The sequence below is a fragment of the Camelus dromedarius genome, chromosome 9 (genome assembly GCF_036321535.1).
Source record: "Camelus dromedarius isolate mCamDro1 chromosome 9, mCamDro1.pat, whole genome shotgun sequence".
In the NCBI taxonomy this organism is placed as follows: Eukaryota; Metazoa; Chordata; class Mammalia; order Artiodactyla; family Camelidae; genus Camelus; species Camelus dromedarius.
The window spans coordinates 14,552,077-14,572,220 of NC_087444.1; the positions used below are offsets into that span (position 1 = coordinate 14,552,077).

Genomic DNA, 20,144 nt, shown 5'->3' on the forward strand with positions numbered 1-20,144 from the left:
GAGGGCAATGTTCCTTTGTAACCCTCTCTCTCACCCCCTAAACAGAGCTTTTCATATAGTAGGTGCTCAATAAACAATCAAGTGACATGAAGCCTGCAGTTTGGGCTGCTGGGGGCTGAAGAAGGTGGGAACAGCACACTCAGAGATTTCAGGTGACTACAGAATTGGATCAGAGTGGGGAGGCAAGGACTGTACAGAGAGGTGAGTGGGGATCCTCTGAGGGGACACTCAGACCTTTGCCTGGGGAGGAGGAGTACTTTAAAGAAGAGAACAGGCAGGTCAGGGCGGTGGTGGTGGTGAGGCCTTGGAGATATCGTGGGTTGAGGTAAAGAGCCTGGTATTAGGGGAACTTCAGGTTTGCCCCAGTGCCAGGTGTGATGGTCTCTCAACTGTATTTGGTAACAGGCAGAAAAAGGGGGTGGGTAGGGATCTGGAGGATCGGATTCTGGTCACTTGTCTTTTGCCCTCTAGCTGTGTAGCCTTGGGCAAGTTACTCCCCCTCTCTGGGCCTATTCATTTGTAAAATAGTTACCTGACCTCTTATGACCCTTTCAGCTCTGACTCCAGGTCAAGGTTCTGAAGTAGAGGGGTACTGATTGATGGAGACCCCCCTCAGGCCTGAGCACCAGGAATGACTCCCATCTAAGGTTCTGTACCAGAGGTGACAGAGTCCAACGCCATGAAGAAGGAGACATGTGGCCTGGGTCAGCTGTGCTGTCTCAGAGGATGTGGAGGTGGGGAGCAGAGAGAGACAACACCCCCATTCAAGGTAAGGTGCCCGGGGTAGGTTATCAGGCCCTAGGGAAGAGTTTTCAGGGACCACCCCACTTTCTTCGCTGTGCTTCCCTGTCTTCTTCCTTATCCCATCCCCAGACTTAGTCAATACAGATCTGGGATTCAAATCCCAGCTGCTCAGCTTCATGGCTCTGAGAAAGTCAGTTAACCTCTCTGAGCCTCAGTTTCCACATGTGTAAATGGAGGTATTGAAACTAACTCAAAGGATGGTTGTGAAATCTCTCCTGTGAATGTGCCTGGTTCTAGGTCTACTGCTAGGTCGCCTTCCCTGCCCGAGTCTGGAAAAGGACTCCTGGCACGGATTGCCCCTCAGGCCACAGAGCAAACGGTCAATGGTGCTCTGCAGGTACACCGGGGGTGGGGCGGGCTTTTGCAGGGGCAGGCCAATGCCGAGGAGGTTGGATGGGAAAAACAGACAGGGGAGTATTGCCCCAGCAGCCCCTGGTGCTAGTGAGGAAGGGCGACTCTGTCCATAGACCTGCTTATCGTGCAACCACCAAAGGCCCGGCAGCTCTCTGGGAATTTTTCTTCAGGGGTCCAGCATGGAGCCCCAGCTGATAGATGGGGGGTGGGTAGCACGGGGAAGGCTCCCCCATCTCATAGCAGGCCTGGCCTGCACATGCACTGTGGGTGTTCCTGTCACTCTTTTGAGCCTGGTTCATCCAAGGCCCCCAGTTTCTAATCTGGTTGGGAAGGATTTATTTTTGGGTCCCTGTAACCTAGCAATGGGCTCACATGACCAGTGGCAGCTGCAGGCTGAATATACTGTCGGATCTTGGCTCCTGGCAGGGGGTGTAGGCCAGACTGTGGGGGAATAAAGGGAATGGAAAGGCTTTCACCTCTGCTTTCCTCCAACTCCCTTTGCAGCCTCTCAGCCTGGCCGCAGATGGCGGGCAGGGGGTGGCTGTCTGGGGAGCAGCCAGGGCTGGCGCGGGCACAGGGAGCTCTGGACAGCCGGGAGCTGCGTTGCGGTGGGGAGGTCCCAGCTGTGAGCCAGCTCTCCACGTGGGGAGGGTTGGGAGTCCATGTGGGTGGTGGTGGGTGCAGGGAGGGCGCTGTGTCGGCATCCTGTGGGGTGAGGCCAGTGTTTGTAGGCTCTCAGGGACACCCCTGGTTGATGCTGGAATCCCAACATCCAGCTTCTTTCCCTTTGTTCCCTGTTAAATTGTTAATATTCCTGGGAGAGAGAACACATTAAGCTGCTATCAGTGTGAATGGAATTATCAGCCTCTTTCGTGAGAGCAGGTCTTGACAGAGGCAGAGAGAGCAGAGAAGGGGGGCAGTGGGTGCCACTAAGCAGATGAGGGGCTCCAGGGAGCAGGGTGTGGGCACATGAAAAGCAATCGAGAGAGTATGGAATATGTGGATGGATGAATGAAAGATAAACTTGGTCCACTTCAAGGTCTCACCTTGAGGGGGCAGGAAAGGGTGGGTAGGGGTGGACATAACGTTGTCAAGAGGTGCTGATGGGCAGGGCAGGGCAGGGCTGCACCAAGGAGCAAGTCTGGGTGGAGAAATCAGACCTCAGCACCAAGAGCCCCATCACGATCCTGAGGAGAGAGCTGCCCCTCCTCGACCCTTCACGGGAGCCTGCTCCTGGGTATGCATGTAGCAAGGCCGACCATGGCTCTCTGACCTGGCTTGTGGGACCACTCCCAGTTTCTCCACCTTGGCCTTCCCACCTCCTTGAGCTAAGCTCTAAAAGGAGGCGTGGGCAGGGTGGGGTGGGGAGATGTAATGTCAATAGCTCCCCCAAACCCCTATTGAGGTCATTTGATGAGAACGCAGACTGGCCCTCGAGAGCTAGTATCATCACCTTATTGTTGTCATTGTTATCAGCTGCCTCCAGGCCAGGCTAGCGAGTTCCTCCTCTCCTGAGCCAAGGTGGCTTCCAGCAACTGAGAAGATGCTATAGGGTCCACTGTCTCCTTACAGCCACTTCTCCCAAAGGCTCTCTGGGAGGGGCCTCAGGGCCTGGGGATTTTGCCCGCAGGCCACCACACTGGTTGTTTTTGGCCAGCCAGAGTAACTGTACAGGCTTCCTCAACCCTGAGAAGCAGGCTATGTGTTACAGGTTTCCTATCTCTATTAGACAAGCTGGGAAGTAAAGAATTTTGCCCATTTTAAGACACAGATGGCCAACTCACAGGCCAAGGTCTTACTGTCAACCAGTAGAATAGAGCCCAGATAGAACCAAGGTTTTCTGACCAATCCAGTGGTGTTTCTGTAATCCTGTTCTGATGAACCCGAGTTCTCTCTGGTTCTTTGTGAAATCCTTGGAAGGTGGCCATGTCAGTCTGGGCTGGGCCCCTGCAGGAATGACATGGATGCTGATCAGGGACAGGATTTACCTGATCCCAGAGGGTTTGACTGATACCAGTGATCTTGCCAACACGCCAGCACAGGGTTTGATAAAAATCACTTTGCTCTTTACAGGTTTTAATTTGATTTCCCTTTACTCAGGTGTATCTAATTTTGTTTTAGGCTGTTTCCTGGAAGACAGTGGCCACTTCTATAGAATTAGCTTTAGGGCTTCAGTCCAGAGACTCATGCCAGGCCTCCAGAGAAGCCATGGGGGCGTGGAGGAAAGAGTAAATGCTTTGGTTTCAAACAGACCTGGATTCAAATATTGGCTCTGGCACTTACTAGCTGTGTGATCTGGGAAAATTCACTTCACCCCTGGTACCCATTTTCTCATCTATAAAATACGATGAGTAGTGGCTGCCTCGCAGAACCGGTGTGAGGATTGAAGTTCTGTAGATGAAGCACCAGGCACTCAGGAGAGCGCAAGAAAGGGTGGCTGGGAATAGTGGAGATCACTGTGTTGGGTCTGGGCTGGTCAGTGGCCTGTTTGTTGTTGACCTGGGGCCTGGGGCAGCCACCTTGTCCCCTCTGAGTTCCCTGGGTAATTAATTGTTCTTAAGGCTCTTTGGGTTGGATCTAGTAAACACTTCCAGAATCCCCTTTGTTTCTTTTTAGCAACAAGACTTCCCAGATAGTGGAGTCTCAGGGCAGAGGGCTCTGGGGTGGGTATCATGCTTGAATTCCTTGTCTAGGCTCATGGCTCCACCATGAGTGGCCTTGGGAAATCTCTTCACCTCTCTGGGCCTCAGAAATTTGGATGCCTTGGCCTGTAGGATGTCTTACAGCTCTACAGCATTCGGATCCTATCCTTGGGTATCAGCCATCCACCTAGGGAACTGTGTTCTTCCTAGCTAGTGGGAAGCCATGCCCCTTCATCCCGCCTATAAAGGCTCATTGCCTGGCCTTGGACCTTCTGTGGGTAATGTTCTCTAGCTCTATTCGTTCCCACAGGCCCAGACCAGTCAGAGACTTCCCCAGTGCCTGCCACCCAAGCTGCCTGCAGGGAGCGGTGCTGTGCTGGTACCACAGGGTGGCTCAATTCCGCCACCTCCACCAGCTCTCACAGACCCACACCATGTGAACATACGATCTAAAACAATAGCAGTGCACCTTCTGAGGGGTAAGTGCAAGGTTGGGACAAGGACCTTAGCTCCCCTTCAAACATGACCACCACTCCTAACTAAACCCGTCCTCTCTACACAGGCAGCTTCCAAAGGAGCCAAACCTTGGATCACACCCTGGAGGCCAGGGCGCTGCCAGACCCAACCCTGTGGCTCTGTGTCTGCACTGACTGGCCTACTAAAAAAGCACCTTGGTTCTGATGTCCCAGGACCATGCAATGGCAGGGCTGTCTGGAACTTCAGGGATCATCTATGCTATCTCTATCCCTGAACAAATAAGAAACCAAGGCCAGAAGTGGCAAGTGACTTGCCCGAAGACACACAGCAGGAAAGTACCAGGGCCAGGCCTCAGACCTGGATTTTTTGACTCTGAGTGCTCTTTTTATGTCATCAGGCTGGCCAGGACGGTCTCCCCTGCCTACCGTCACCTGCCCCCTCTAGGCTTTTGAGCTATCACTCCAGCAACCTGAGAGAAGTGGAGGGGCTGGGCCCACTCCTGGGCACCTTGTCTGGGGGTGCCAGTGCCTGGCTCCTGACTCCAGAAGTGGCTCCAAGGGGCTGGGTGGGAAGCAGGAGGCCATTAGGACCCAGAAGCTCTCAGAGCATCCTGCTCTGCCTCTCACCGATCACTGCAGTGGTTCAGGCTTCAGCAGCCTTGGAGAAGCATCAGCTGAGAGGAGCTATCACATGGGAGCCGGGAGCTGCTCAGCAAAGGTAGGAGTTGCCGACTAGGCCAGGACCGGGGCCAGACCCAGGCCTGGTGGTGAATGCTGAGGTACCCTACAGAAGGGTACAGCCCACCCAAACTTATGGTGGGCAGTTTTGTCAGGGGATGGGTTCCCAGGTATCCGAAAGGTGGTATTGGGGTGTGAGCATCTCTGAAGCCTAGAGATGGGGGTTGATCTCCCACCAGCAGGAGTACTCACATCCCGCACACAGACAGGGTTTCCCATCTCTCTTGCTCCATGTCATAGAAATGGATCCTATATCCTAGGAATGGGTCCTTTGGCATCCAGGCTGACAGGCAACTCTGCTGGGGAGAGGTGCTCTAGCCCCCTGGAAATCTTACCTGGCTTAAGAGGGGCACACTGTTGTCTGAAGAGGGGCCCGGCTTGGGGCCTTGGCCTAGAAGCTCTGTATCTGGGAAACAGGTGCATGTGAATCCCAACAACACCTCTGTGGCCTTGGGCTGGGCGCTTCTGTACATCTTGCATCCTGAAGCAAGGCTATTTGTAACTTGACCATTCCCCTGCTGGAGACCCAGACCTCAGCCCCCAGGGTGGCAAAGCCTTCCAGGTACTGAGAGGTCCCGGAGGTGAGGGAAGGGTTGTTGGAAGGAAGCGGTGGAGGACATGAGCATTTGAGAAGGCCCAGTGATATTATCTGGGAGTGGAGTGAGGCTCCCTGGGCTTCCCCTATGAAATCATCATACCACCGCCCTCCCCTCCTTTACCCTGGTCCATCAGTGAGGAAGTTCTGGGGAGAAGGTATATTGGCCCATTGTCAGTAGGTAAATGGGAGTCCTGGAATTTAGGAATCAGTGTGGAGATACTGGCAAGGCTGAGAGGGCTGTGCAAAAGAGAAATGTCCAATGCCTTCTTGCCTAGGGCTCCGTCGTGGCTGCAGAGCGCCCCTCCATCTCCATGTGGAAACCACTTCTGCTTCCCTGTCTGGGACCCTGGGTGCGCCCTGCAGTTACACTCCTGCTGTCCATGCAGACATGATAGGTCTTTACTCCTTTAGCTCCCAGGGCCCCAGAGCCATGTCTTCTGGGCCCCACTCCCAGGCAGAAGGGGTGCGGGTAGTCATGGTATAGAGTAAGGGGCACGGATGCCTCCCCTGGTTTTTCTTTCCACGTCTTTTTCTGACAGATCGTCTTATGAGAAGAGATGGCCCCAGTTCTGGGCCTTCTCTTTACCTTCTCTGCAGACCCTGAGTCTATGTGGTCATGTTAACTGCGAAATGAACTGTCTGCTATCTCTGGGTAGAGGTATGTCCCTAGGTAGTTGTCCAAAGTTAGGGCTGCCTCAAGTCCAGAAGAGAGGCCCCTAGCTGGCACACAACTGATGAACTGAGTGTTCCTGGAGTGTGTACTATGGGGCAGGGATTCAGTTGATCAATTTGAGTTTGATTCAATTCACAAAGTTGTATTGAGCACTATTGTATGCATGGCATGCTGGAAGTTAAATTAGCGAGGTTGGTTGTAATGCCAAAAACCAAGGGTAATTGTAAGACAAACTATGGAGGCGGACGGGGGCCCATCTGCCCAACATGTGCCTCTTTGTTGCAGTCAGAGAATTAAAAGGTTTTTAATTGAGCCACCACCAGGCCCTCCGTAACCCAGAAACTCACTGAGCCATCAATTGTCATCATATATGGAAACTCTGGAGGTCTGCCAGTCCAACCTTCCCATTTTACAGATAAGGAAACTGACTCAGGAAACTGACTTGTCTGCAGAAAGCCCATCAGACTTGGCATGTCCGTAGTTTGCTTCTAATTTTGATACCTTAGCACACTGTAGTGAGGGAATCTGGACTGCAAAAATAGCAAATGGAAATTTAAAAAATTAAAATTACAGCTGACCCTTGAACAATGCTGGGATGAGGGGCATTGGCCCCTCCAAGCAGTGGAAAATCCAGGTGTAATCTATAGTAGACCCTCTGTATCACAGTTCCTCCAAACCCACGTTCCACATCTGTGCATTCAACCAACCACTGATCAGATAGTGTAACACTGTAATATTTACTACTGAAAAAAAAATCTGCATGTTAAGTGGACCCCTGCAGTTTAAACCCATGTTGTTCAGGGGTCAGCTGTACATTGGGCAGCTTATTTCAATTCCATGCAAACTCAGCATGGATGAGACACATCAAACAGCTTTGATCTGCCATTTGATCAGGTAGAAATGAGAGACCCTGAACCCCTAGATGTCTTCCTTTGCCAGTTTCTTCCAATTTTCCTCTCTGCTTTATGCTCATCCCCTTCTACCCCCACCTCCACCCCACATACCTACCCTGCTCTTACACACATGCCTACTCCTCCCTCCTTGTTCTGGGACTGTGGTAACAGACCAGGAACAGGAGGGTTTTGGCCAGGGGTCCTTTGATGGTCAACTCATGACCAGAGATCTGGGGCCCTGGGGATTGGGAGGATAGATGCAGCTCCTCTCCCACCTGTGGGGACACAGTGACTTGGGAAGTTAACGAGTACATGGGGAAGGGCAGCCTTCATGTGACTTATGCCCTTGTGGCTTCGAGAGCAATGGAGGCTGGATGAGTTTCCTTCCAGCTGGGACGTTTTGTTCTCACTGCTCCTTCTCAACACTCCCCAAGTGGAAGCTCTTTGTCCAGGGGGTGGTGGTGTCACAGCAAACTAAAGTGCAGTCCTTCCACTTTTCAGATGATCTCTCCCTAGTGGTAGCCCCAGTGCAGTGAGAGACATGTTTAGAGATGGTTCAAATTCAACAACTATTTACTGAATATCTATTATGTTCCAGCCACGGTGGAGGGCACCAGCAAGTGCAGCACGGCATGGTGGGCTGGAGTGCTGGCCCTGGAGCCAGGCCACCTGGCTGAGGACCTGGACCTTGCTACTAACTAACTGTGTGAATTTTGGTAAGTTATTTAATCTCTGTAGGCCCCAGTTTTATCAACTGCAAAATGAGGATAAGAATTGTATCTACCTCATAGGGTTGTATAAGGATTAAAGTGAGTTGAGAGCCTAGAACAGGGCCTGGCATGTGGAAAGCACCATATACTTCATTGTTCATTATTAGTACTTTTATTAATAAATCTCACATCATCTTCCAAACACAGTTGTGAAGTAGGCATTATTCCCTTTATTTTACAGATGGCTTTATGAGGAAACTGCAGTTCAGAAGCATCACAGAGTTAATAACTCCCAGACCTGGGACTGGAAACCAAACCTTATGCTCCTTCTCCCCAACAGCTCCTGCCATTCTGAGGAGACCAGAAACTAGGAAATTTACATAAGCAATCTTAAACTGGGGCACTATCCTGAAGCTCAGCTGGACCCTGGGAAAAGGAAACCGTGGATTTAGAATCTCTGGATAACAGTCCTTGAAAGGGGAGAAGGGTGTGGAGAACAGAGGAAAGGAAGTGGAAAAGAAGGGGCTGGGCACCACTCAGAAGGTGGAGTGTTGAGTGGGCGAGGCTCCTGCATCTCTCACTTTCCTGCTTCTTTGAAGTCACCAGGGTGGACTGGGAGCTAACTCCTGAGCCCTCAGTCACTGGCCTTGAAGGCTGGCAATAAGAGCCTGCCCAAGAGGCTCCAGCAGGAGGCGCTCTCCCCTCCCTTCTCAACACACACAGAAAACTGGGAAGCCTGGGCCTGGGCTTGCCAACCCAGGGTCACTGGACTAGGATGGGGGATGGGCCTGTGATAGGAGGTGCCCTGGGTGTCCTCTTTCGGCCCCATGGAGTCCTCACCCATCCCCCAGTCATCAGGGAACTCTTCCACTCTAGGGAGGGTCCCTCAAACCCCAGGTCCTTCTACTGCCAGTGGAGTCCCAGAGGTGGGGCTGCGGGACGTGGCTTCAGAATCCGTGGCCCTCTTCTTCATGCTCCTGCTGGACTTGACCGCTGTGGCTGGCAATGCTGCTGTGATGGCTGTTATCGCCAAGACACCCGCTCTCCGAAAATTTGTCTTTGTCTTCCACCTCTGCCTGGTGGACCTGCTGGCCGCCCTGACCCTCATGCCCCTGGCTATGCTCTCCAGCTCTGCCCTCTTTGACCATGACCTCTTTGGGGAGGTCGCCTGCCGCCTCTACTTGTTCCTGAGCGTATGTTTTGTCAGCCTGGCCATTCTCTCGGTGTCGGCCATCAACGTGGAGCGCTACTATTATGTGGTCCACCCCATGCGCTATGAGGTGCGCATGACACTAGGGCTGGTGGCCTCTGTTCTGGTGGGTGTGTGGGTAAAGGCCTTGGCCATGGCTTCTGTGCCAGTGTTAGGAAGGGTCTCCCGGGAGGAAGGAGCTCCCAGTGTACCCCTAGGCTGCTCACTTCAATGGAGCCACAGTGCCTACTGCCAGCTTTTTGTGGTGGTCTTTGCTGTCCTTTACTTCTTGTTGCCCCTGCTTCTCATCCTTGTGGTCTACTGCAGCATGTTCCGAGTAGCCCGTGTGGCTGCCATGCAGCACGGACCGCTGCCCACGTGGATGGAGACGCCCCGGCAACGCTCTGAGTCTCTCAGCAGCCGCTCCACTATGGTCACCAGCTCGGGGGCGCCCCAGACCACCCCGCACCGGACGTTTGGGGGAGGGAAGGCAGCGGTGGTCCTCCTGGCCGTGGGAGGACAGTTCCTGCTCTGTTGGTTGCCCTACTTTTCCTTTCACCTCTATGTTGCCCTAAGTGCTCAGCCCATGTCGACTGGGCAGGTGGAGAATGTGGTGACTTGGATTGGCTACTTCTGCTTCACTTCCAACCCTTTCTTCTATGGATGTCTCAATCGGCAGATTCGGGGGGAGCTCAGCAAGCAGTTTGTCTGCTTTTTCAAGCAGGCTCCAGAGGAGGAGCTGAGGCTGCCGAGCCGGGAGGGCTCCATTGAGGAGAACTTCCTGCAGTTTCTTCAGGCGACTGGCTGTCCCACGGAGTCCTGGGTTTCCCGACCCGTACCCAGCCCCAAGCAGGAGCCACCTGCTGTTGACTTTCGAATTCCAGGCCAGATAGCCGAGGAGACCTCTGAGTTTCTGGAGCAACAGCTCACCAGCGACATCATCATGTCGGACAGCTACCTCCGTCCTGCCCCCTCACCGCGACTGGAGTCATGATGGGCTGATGGACACTTGGAGGGAGATGGGGCTGGGGGCTGGTTATGACTGCAAGGAACTCCTTGTGGGACCACCTTTTCCCAGCTAGCCGGGGCTGGGGTCTCTGCACACAGCTTTTGCTTAGTGTTTTCTGGGTCAGGAGCAGAGCCAACAGGATGGATGAGTGGCAAAAGCCTTGGACACAGCTTTGACCCTTGACTACTGGGGGAGGGAACCTGGTGAGATGGTGACGAGAATAAAGGGTCGTGAAGGTGAGATGATGCCTTTCAACCAGTGAACTTTCCATGCCCCAGAAAACAGGGAAACTCTAAGGGTAGGAGTTGGAAGATACAGGACAGCAGGCCAGGCTTGGAGTTATTCTGGGGACCCCTTAGGATATTTCATTTTTCAGTGTAATTGTCCAGGGCAGAAACTGCACCTAAGCAAGGTAAGAAAATGACCCATCTTCTCATTTCCTTGCTAGGTTTAAACAGAACTAAATTATAGCCAAGTGTTTCCATTTGAATTAATACATCTTTTTCTAGTTTTAGACCTGAGATTTCCTTAAAGTGAGAGGACTAGCTGGGAATATTCCTTTCTTCAGTTTGGCCAGAAGCAAGGGGAACTAGCATTCAGGGCACACAGAGTAGAAGGTAGGAAAGCTGACTGCAGCTCTCTTCTACTTTCCAGGAACAGCCCTTCTGTTCTATTTTTCCACCTCTCTTGCACATGGGAGATCAAGTTTGGGGCTTAATCTTAGCAGAGGCAAGAATAAAGCAGGATGGCTCTTTCTCCTTGTCTTTTAGGATAAAGAAGTAGAGAAAGATTGGGGGTTGCATGGCTGAAGGTGGGAGTTAGCATTTGAATTGGTAAGGTGGTTGGATACAGACAGGGCCCTAATCACCCTGACCAATAATACTGTAAATCTTTTTTTTTTTTTCCAGAACTGGCCTCCCTGATCTCTCTCCTCATGGCAGTGACCCATCGCCAATCCCCTGGACAATCGGGTACAAGAGACTAACGTTGGGAACTGGAAAGGTGGGGTTTCCATGGTCCATTAAATGCCTCCCCTACTCCCATTCATCGCTCTCAAAATTAGCTTCAGTGACAAAGACCTAAATCTCTCTCCTATCTGTAGCCCGGGGTTGGAGAGGCAGAGGAGTTGGGCTCAACTGTTCACTGATTGATACTGTAGGCACTGTGTTGGTTGTTACTGGTGGGGGTATATTCAAGGGAGAGGGAATAACTGCAAACTGGACAGGATTCCCATCTGGGACTACCTGTCCATCCACTTCCCTCAATTCAATCAGGTAACATTAAAGGGGTCGAGGCAGGACCAGACGGTGGTGTGACCTGTATTTGAAAAAATTCCGGGCTCACTGAGCTTCAAAGGGGATGATGGGCTGGTGGGAATGGGATAGTTTCCCCTTTGAACAGCCAATAAATAATTTTTATTATAAAAAGTTATGCTGATATCAACATTGACTCCTTTAGTTCAACTCAGTGCATAATAGTTGAATACTCTATTCTGTGAGACTCACAGAGGATGTGGAGTCACTGCCTTCCAGGAGTTCATAGTCTAATTTGATCAGGTACCTTGTATTTTGACAGAGCATTTACATCTGGTGAAGTACTATAGGATGTGTTTAAGAAATATATTGAAGAATATGTTCATGGCTCTAACTTCTGAGAGTTCAGCCCATTGCAGCAAGATGCCTATATGGAGGCTTCCTGCAGAATGGAAGGTGTGCGGGTTGTCAATGAAACTCTGGTTGAAGAAAATAATTTACTAAATGAAACTGGGCAGCTTTCCTCCTTTAGATCTAGGAAAATCTCCAGGTTTCTTTCTTCCTACGACTGGACTTCCTCTAGTCCAGTGCCTATTACACTGAGGAAATCCTTTAAATAGTATATACATCGAGCAGAGTCTTTTGTGATTGAAAAACATTTTCTCTCCCTTTCTCTCCTCCCTTTTAAGATACACTTACAAGGGAGGAATCTCATTTTCAGACAGAGGGAAAACTTTCAATCACTGATGAGCAAGCATTGCCAGCAGGTGGCAGTGTGAGTCCAGTGGAAATAGGAAAGAGGTGTGTAAGGGGGGAGGGGCATTAAAAATTGCCTAGCAGCCATTTTGTTAATTTATTTTGTCTTTTCCTTTGACTTTGCCCTCCAACCCTTTCTTCACATACATCAAAGGAGAAAATTTTAAGTGCAAGGATATCGCTAATTCAGGCTGAAATTTCCTGACACTGTGATCTCACTGGCGTTTATTACAGAATTTGACACATGCTGATTCATTTACCATTTATTTTACCCTAAGTTGATCATGAAGGAAATAAAATTTTCTCTTCTATTATGCTGAGAACTTGCCCAACAATTTCTGTCATGACCACCTTCTGGAGTTCTCTAGTCACCAAGGTCTCTTGATAAAGTTCCATATGTAATTCCTAGCTGTGAAAGCTGTTCCTGGATAAAAATTTGATCTCTCAACCACTAAAGAAATCAACAGGTTGAGAACACCATGCTCTCAAGTTATTTTTTTCCTGCACCCTGTGATGCTAGGGAAACCCTCAGTCCTACAGGAAAACCTTCTGTTGTCAGGTCTCCCAGGTAACATCTTATAGTGGCATGGTAGAAAAGGGGTAAATTTGGAGTTATACCTTCTTACTCACTGTGTGAACTTGGAAAAGATGCTTAATTTCTCTGAGCCTATTTCCTCATCTGTAAAAATGGGGATAACATTACCTACCTCACAGGGTTGTTGTGAGGAATAAGAGATGACACTTGGAAGCACCTAGCCATGCCTGGCAAATAGGTACTCAATAAATATTGGTTTTTCTTCCCTTTCCTCTTGCCCTTTTTCCCCATAAGTATTGACTATGGGAAAGCAGTCCCTTTTATTCTAACAGTCACTTGAGAAAGAGTAGGAGACTTTGAACTTTGAAGAACTGGAATTGTAAGTTTTGTTGGACAAGTCTGTTTAAGGTGGCTCTCAAGAAATCCCTCTAATGACCATCAATCATCATATAGAGCTTTCTGATCAGACCTTATATTCTAAGGTTTAGATTCTATTAGGAAAATAATTTTTAAAATATTTTTATTTATTATTGTATTACTTAATTATTTTTATCTTGTTGGGGGGGGATAGGTTTATTTCTTTTTAGAGGTACTGGGGATTGAACCCAGGACCTTATGCATGCTAAGCATGCACTTACCACTTGAACTATACCCTCCCTGTTAGGAAAATAATTTTTAATCACAGGGAAAGGTCTTGGGGGCTACAAGAGTTCCCCTCCCTAGACTATATGGTGAGAGTATCTGTGGGGCTATATGGAAGTAAAGATAATTTAGGGCCACCTTCACCCTAGTATCTAGGATTCAGAGTGAAAAAGGCTATCAGTCTGAGGCTTTCAGAGGGTATGTCAACTTTCAGGCACTGCTATAGATGAAAGGCAAATTTTACTAGAACTTCCCTTTTCGTGTGATACTGCAACAGGAAATTTTAGAAGGAGATTCACAGGATGCACTGCTTTGTTTTGGGGTGTGGGACCTTGGTTGGCTGTTCTTGGTGTAAGTCCTAAGCCCCTGAAGCAGGACGATCTGTGAGCACTAAAACTGGCTTGTGTTGGAGAAAGGGAGCATGGAAATTTTATGGAGGGATTACATGCTTACCTTTCAGGTAATACAGGATCTGTTAGCGACTTCAAGTGGTCTTTTGCCAACGTAGGGGCTGGGCAACTCTCAAGCACACAAGGTACCTCTTGAGAGCAGGAGGCGGTAGGACAGAGGAGAGGGCAGAAAGAGATCGATAAAGACGTAGGCATGGTCTTCGGTCTTCAAATATCTCAAATGTGGAGGGTGGCCGGGGCCCAGGCTTCATAATTGTCATTCCATAGATCTGGCTGAGACTACCCCGCCAAAGAAGTGTCCTACACTTGGGCAAGGGCCCCGGGTCTCCATAGCCAGAGATCTAAGGAGCTTTACTGGCCAGGGAGAAACTCCCAGCAGAAACACCGGAGCAGGCTGTGGGCTTTTATTTGAGAATCCCTACTTCCTACCTCCAACTAAAGCTGGCTGTATAACCTCGGGAGGGTGCCATGAATTGGAGAAACAAGTCGCTGGTTTTTCTACATTCATCCAAATAAAGTAGCCGAAAAGGTGAAAGGGGACAAAGTTCGAACCGCGCAAGGCGAGCTCAACACGGCCTCTCTACTTCAAGGAACCGCCGCTCAGCCTCACCTTCCCTCTTTCCGTACTTCCGCTTTCGGTTGCACCTCCCCTACCTCAGCTAAAGAGGCCCGAGCCGTAATAGCCGCCGGGCGTTGCCGGAAGTGTCGTAAAACGACGGATATCCGGTTCCTTCGGGTGCTCCGGGAGCTGACGGAGAGGGCCGCCGCCCAGCAGTAGACGGTATCTCAGCCGGCCGAGTCGCAGTCTCCGTGGTGTGTGAGTGAGCCCGGGCCCAGTCCCCTCTTCCGCCGCCGCCATGGGCTGCACGTTGAGCGCCGAAGACAAGGCGGCGGTGGAGCGGAGCAAGATGATCGACCGCAACTTGCGGGAGGACGGAGAGAAAGCGGCCAAAGAAGTGAAGCTGCTGCTGCTTGGTGAGGGGCTGGGGGCGGGGCTGGCGGGGTGTCCCGGAGGGCCCAGGCCTTGGGGAGCTCTGAGGGGGGTCGGGGCGGGTGGTAAGGACCCCGAAGGGTCTGGAGGGCGTGACGGGCATGAGGCGGGGTGTGAGGTTGGTGGCTGAGGCCCCGAAGGGCGTGATGAGGGGTGGGGTTTTGGGTTTGTAAGAATTAGGCTGGAGAGAGGGTGTGACTCCATGCTGGAATTGCGATTAACGAAGAGAGATTGAGAGTGTGGTCCAGTAGGACGTTGAGACTGTTAGGAACATGGGAAGAGCTCATAAAGGATGAGCTGATATTAGGGAAGGTTTTGCACGGGAGGGGTTGGAGTGAGTTGGTATGGAGATTGTATAATGGTTTGTGAGTTTGGAGCGTGGTGATAACTTTATGACAGAATAGAGCTGGGAGGCTTGAATGATTAATATAAATAGAGAGGGGCTGGGACAGAGCGGTCACTTAGGACCCTGTCGTTTATTGGAGAATGGGCATTTTGAACTGTCGGTAAGGCGGAGGAACCCTGAGTTATCCAGGAACACGAAGGTGTGTGGTCGAGATAAATGACAGGGTCTCAGGTATAAAGGAAAAGAGCTTGGGTGCAGAGCCTGTGTGTACTTATCCAGTCTTCTATTATTTTTATTCTCTTAAGATTTTATAACTTCTTCCCTTGTTTTTATAAGGAGGAGGTGGTGTGAGCTGAGGAAATATAAGGACTGGCTTGTTTGAGGTTTGTGGCATAAGATGTAATGGACAGTAGATTTACACAGTGGGAGTTGCTGGAGGTTGCTGGGGATGATGTGCAGTGGGAATGCAGTTATCTTAGGATAAATTATGGAATTGGACATATTTGCTATAAAAAGTGTGAGAATGACAGGCTTCTGGTAAGCTGTTTTATGTTTTTTCATTTCTTCAAACTAAAAATATTGGCTTCAGGAATTGCTGTTTATTTTACTTGACATTCATTTTTAAGTAGCTTTTATGTACAGTCAGATGCATTTTACTCAGCATGATTAGTTTTAGAATTTTTGAGAGACTGGTTTTTAGAGGCTCAGTAAACCATATAAAATACCCCGGTATCAGCTTACCAATAAATCAAGCCTCATTTCTTCACTATTAGTATTTTCTAGGGATCTGTTAGGGAAGAATAAGTAAGAGTAATGGTTTCTATAAACAGTAGAACTTTACTTTTTAAAACAATTGATTTTTGAGAAAAAGAAGTTGCTTTAGGAGAAGTGCCAAATTTTTATGGTGTAAAGCTCCAGAGAACAGAATGCACCACCGTAACCCGAGGTTTATTTTGTAGTCCAGGATGGTCTCAGGGCCCATGCTAGTCTCTTAATGTTAACATGTTTGATGATTTGTAGATTGCAGAAGCCCTGGTAACAGCTTTCTGGATAAAGGGAGAAAGTTATGCTTTGGAGCTTGAGCTTTCAGTTTAAATACCTGATCTTAGAAAATGTATGAATTCAAATTGAAGTTCCAGACTGCCTCTCTCTGTGTAATAGCTGTCATTTGTGAATGAGCATGATCACTAGCAGACAGTAGGTGCTTCTTAAATATATGCTATTAACCAGCATGAACTAGCTGGTGTTGAACTTTGCTCCTTGGGGGTCTTTCAGATGTTCGATATAAACCATAATACTCAAGGCATTAGCATTATCTCTGTTGATCTATTGGTTATGAAAGTAAAGGTGTATTTTCATCTTCTGTGATTGTTTTGATTGACGTTCACCATCAGAGATCCCCTCAGGACATTAGTTAGCCTATTGTGGTATAGTCATAAACTGTGAGGCTTTCTTCCAAATGGCAGGATTTGGCAGGCAGAACTTAGGCAAACAGAACTTGTCCAAATGTCTAGAAAAATCTTTATTTAAAAAAACTTTATAAATATTGCATTTAATTAAAAACAAAATTAAACACGTGGTCACTTAGGGAACTTCAAAAGCAGTAAGTAAAAAAGTACAGAAGCATTTGCTTTTAATTTTTATCAATTTTGTTTTAAGTAAGATTTTTTTCACTATTCTTGAATAAGTTAAATTAACAAATTCAAATAGGTTGCAGAGACAGATGCTCTTGGTTAAACCATATCATAACACACATGAAATTAAAGTTACCTTCCCTGCTGTTTCTGTAACCAAAATGCACCTATCACAGCAAACAAATAATTTTCTCTTTACTGTAGAATACCTCCTTTGATGTACACGCAAGTCATTTTTACTTCATCACTGCAGAACTATCAAATTTACTCTTAAGTTGAGATCTGTTTACTTACTCTTGTCTCTCCTAGCACATAATAGTTACTCACTTAATATTACAGTATTTCCTTCCTTGCAAGGATGTGGTTTAGCTTAGTGATTAACAACATTAGCTCTGAAGTCAGACTGTTTCAAATTCTAACTTCCATTTATCAGCTATAAGCTTGGTAAAGTTATTTACTCAATTTCCCTCTGCCTCAGTTTCCTCATCTTTAAAGTGGAGAAAATAGAGGTACTTCTTAGAATTGGTGAGGATTGAATATGATAATAATGTGAAGTAGAACACAGCCTGGCACAAAGTATTAGTGTAATGAATATTAGCTATAATTATTAATATATCAAAATCAATGTTACAGATTAAAGGTGCTATAGAAATTCAGATTAGTTATGGAAGAATACTGTATTATAATTCTTTGGTTACCTTTGGTTTAAATTTCTTTTAGATGCGTTATTGAGAAGCTCTTGATATACCAAATTAGTTTTTAATCATAACATTCTATAGAAAGACAAAAGTATATTATGCAGGGCTTCCTAACCAGAGTGCTGTACATAAGAAGGCATACAAGTATGCTGTTTGCAAGTTTTTTATGGTTTTGAATTTTTAAATCATTTTTATAACTTCTTAAAATTTTACAGCAGTTGAAATGATACTTGAACATTTTGGTATGCTTGCATCAGTAAACTTTCTGAATTTGGCAATTGAAAATATTTGGCTTGGAAGGTTTATACCGATTAGCATTTAAATCACTTGTAATATTTTATATTTTATTTTTCATGTCATAAAAATATATGTTCACCAAGTCCCTCCAGCTTACTTCAGTAAGCCTTATAAGTATTATCATTTTCAGTGTGTGACATGATATTATAAAAGTTGAGAGACATTGGTATAATGGATAAGAGCACTGCTTTTGGAGTCACGTAAAACTGAGTTCAGTTCCCACCTCCATTTACTAGCTGTGAGACCCAGAGCATGTAACTTAACCATATGAATATTAATTTTCACATATATAAAGTGGGGATGTGATGCCTATTTCAAAATATGAAGTGAGATAACATGTAAAATAATTAGTAGATAAGTATTCAGTAAATGATGACTTTTGTTATGTTTGTAGAACATCATACAATTACAATTTTAGCTTTCTTTTTCAAGGTTTTTTAGGCAGATACTTGATTGTTTTCAGATATTAATGTACCCTTTTCAAAGATCATCAGAGAACTTTAATACCACTCTTGTGGTAAGAGGAATTAAACATTATAATTTAGTTTTATAAGTTATTATCTAGTCCTGCGCTTTGTCTAGTTCTCCATTTCTTGATAGTTCCCCTAGTAGATCTTGAGAAAACACTGTTATACAAAATGAGATTAATGCTCTGTTCTTTAGGATTTGCTGGTAGTGGTATGGCAAAATTAAGTTGCTTGCGAAGAACTGGAACCATATAATTTACTTAAGCCCTATATTTTATAACTGATTATTTATATTTAAATATCTGCATATTACTGCCTGAATATGCCTGTTATTGAAAATCAGACTGCCCTTTGATAAATATACTATTACATTATACTTCATAGGATGCTGTTCTTTAATAATGTTTGCCATTTATTTGGCATAAGATTCATAGATAGTTGTTAGATTTCTCGTGAAGATGCATCTTGTGCCTAGGCAAAAGAAACTGGCATAAAAAATAGAAATTCACATTGCAGAAATAGCTTTTGTTTCTTATAAGTACTTATTATTCTTTGTGTCTTTTATTTATTTGTATTCCTCATTCTGCAGTCTGAAAGTGTGGTATTCTTTTCAGGATTATAATATTGTAATCTTGCCTGAGTATGCTAATTCTGTAGTAAGTACTGTGATGACCATAGAGTTGACTGCTCAGTACTTAATAGGTTTGAAAGAGCATGTGACTTTTTAATCAGGCAGCAACTATGTTTCTTTAAAAATAATTTTTAGCACTTTAAACTTATTTGTACTACTGCAAAAAAGTCTTAGTTTTGGGGTACTTGTCTTTGACAAAAGCAGTTCCTCTTTTAGAGAAGGTTGGTAAAGCCTGAAGCAGTGTGCTCTTTACTCTGTCCCTTCCCCGTGATGCTGAGCTGCTTCATCCTCTGGTTTCTTGGAAAGAAAAAGGGAGTGAATGAGTCTCTGCAGATATTTCCCCCTTCCCCCCAGCTCTCTTCTTTAACAGTTTCTTTCACAGCATGCTTTTTTTTTTTTTTAAATCTGAGGTGTGTGTACCCCTTAGGGCTTCAGAAAATACAGGAACTTCCTAAAATTGTTAGCAAAATTTGTGATTATATGCATTTTTTTCTGGGGAGCCATATTTTTCAAGTTCTTCCGTAATACTGCCTTATCTCCCTAAAGTTCCTCATCTTTGGACCAGGAAAATCAGTAGCTGGTCAAAAATCGAATGTTCAAAATGCAAAAGAAAAAAAAAACCTAGACATTGTGAAAAATCTTTTATTTCCTCTTCTAGAGGACAGTTTTTTGCTTGGAATTTTTGAGAAATCTGTTTTCTGTACTTGAGATAGCTCCTCTTTCTCCATTTCCCCTAGTGAATTAATGAACTACTCACTTCCACTTACCTCAAGTCAATATATCCAGTACGGAACTTGCCTCCTCTCTTCTTTCTCCTAAAACCACCTGTTGTGAACTTTTCTGTTCCAGCATTGTCATTTTCAAAAATCATCCTTGCTGAAAACTGAACCCATTTTTTAAAGTTCTTGCTTGCTCTCATCCTTATAACCAGTCAATTGCCAAGTTCTGTGACTCAGTTGTTACCAGATTTGTGGATTTCGTGGACCATTAAAATTAATTTTTTTCATTGTTGACTGACTTAGGATTCCTACATTTTATTTTTCTTAATAAATACATCTTAAAAATTCCCAAACTTCATCTATTATGATTACTATTTTAGTCTGTTTCCTCCATGAAACCTTTCGATGTTCTGAATTGGGTATGATCTGTCCCTCTTTAAAACTTCATAATAATTTTTATGCTTCTTACAGTCTGCCTTTATATTATGGTTATTTGTATACTTAGTTGATCCTAACTGTATGGTCCTTGAGGGCCCAGAGAGCTAGGCATTTCTCATCTTTAGATCTTCTGTGCAGCACCTAATATAACACTAAGTTGTTTTGCCTGTAAAGAATAGAAACTCATTCATACTTGTTCCCGTCAAGGAGAGTTTTAGTGAAAGGACACAGTAGGCAACTT

At 46.6% G+C, this 20,144-nt stretch overlaps 2 protein-coding genes across 3 annotated transcripts in view; both read left to right on the forward strand.

Annotated features, from left to right (window-relative positions):
* Positions 1-4,602: 4,602 nt before the first annotated feature.
* GPR61 (G protein-coupled receptor 61) lies at positions 4,603-11,483 on the forward strand. 2 transcript variants are annotated; one of them, XR_004138750.2, is made up of 4 exons: positions 4,603-4,994; positions 7,777-7,894; positions 8,130-10,322; positions 10,995-11,483. XR_004138750.2 is itself a non-coding variant. In XM_031457757.2 (3 exons), exon 3 carries the CDS (start codon positions 8,716-8,718, stop codon positions 10,069-10,071), a length of 1,356 nt encoding a protein of 451 aa, XP_031313617.1. In that variant the 5' UTR covers positions 4,603-4,994; positions 7,777-7,894; positions 8,130-8,715; the 3' UTR covers positions 10,072-10,469. The 2 variants fall into 2 exon arrangements, 1 of the variants encoding a protein (XP_031313617.1); XM_031457757.2 differs by lacking the exon at positions 10,995-11,483 and having other exon boundaries at positions 8,130-10,469.
* A 2,921-nt stretch (positions 11,484-14,404) lies between these two features.
* Positions 14,405-20,144, forward strand: part of GNAI3 (G protein subunit alpha i3) — a 38,223-nt gene continuing 32,483 nt past the window's right edge. The window contains exon 1 of the mRNA XM_031457758.2: positions 14,405-14,657. Within this exon, the coding sequence (XP_031313618.1) occupies positions 14,540-14,657 (118 nt within the window). The 5' untranslated portion in view covers positions 14,405-14,539. The remainder of the gene's footprint in view (positions 14,658-20,144) is intronic.

What these genes read in the sequence shown, in the direction of transcription:
- GPR61 (XM_031457757.2), top strand. Translation starts at nt 8,716, where the DNA reads ATGGAGTCCTCACCCATCCCCCAGTCATCAGGGAACTCTTCCACTCTA.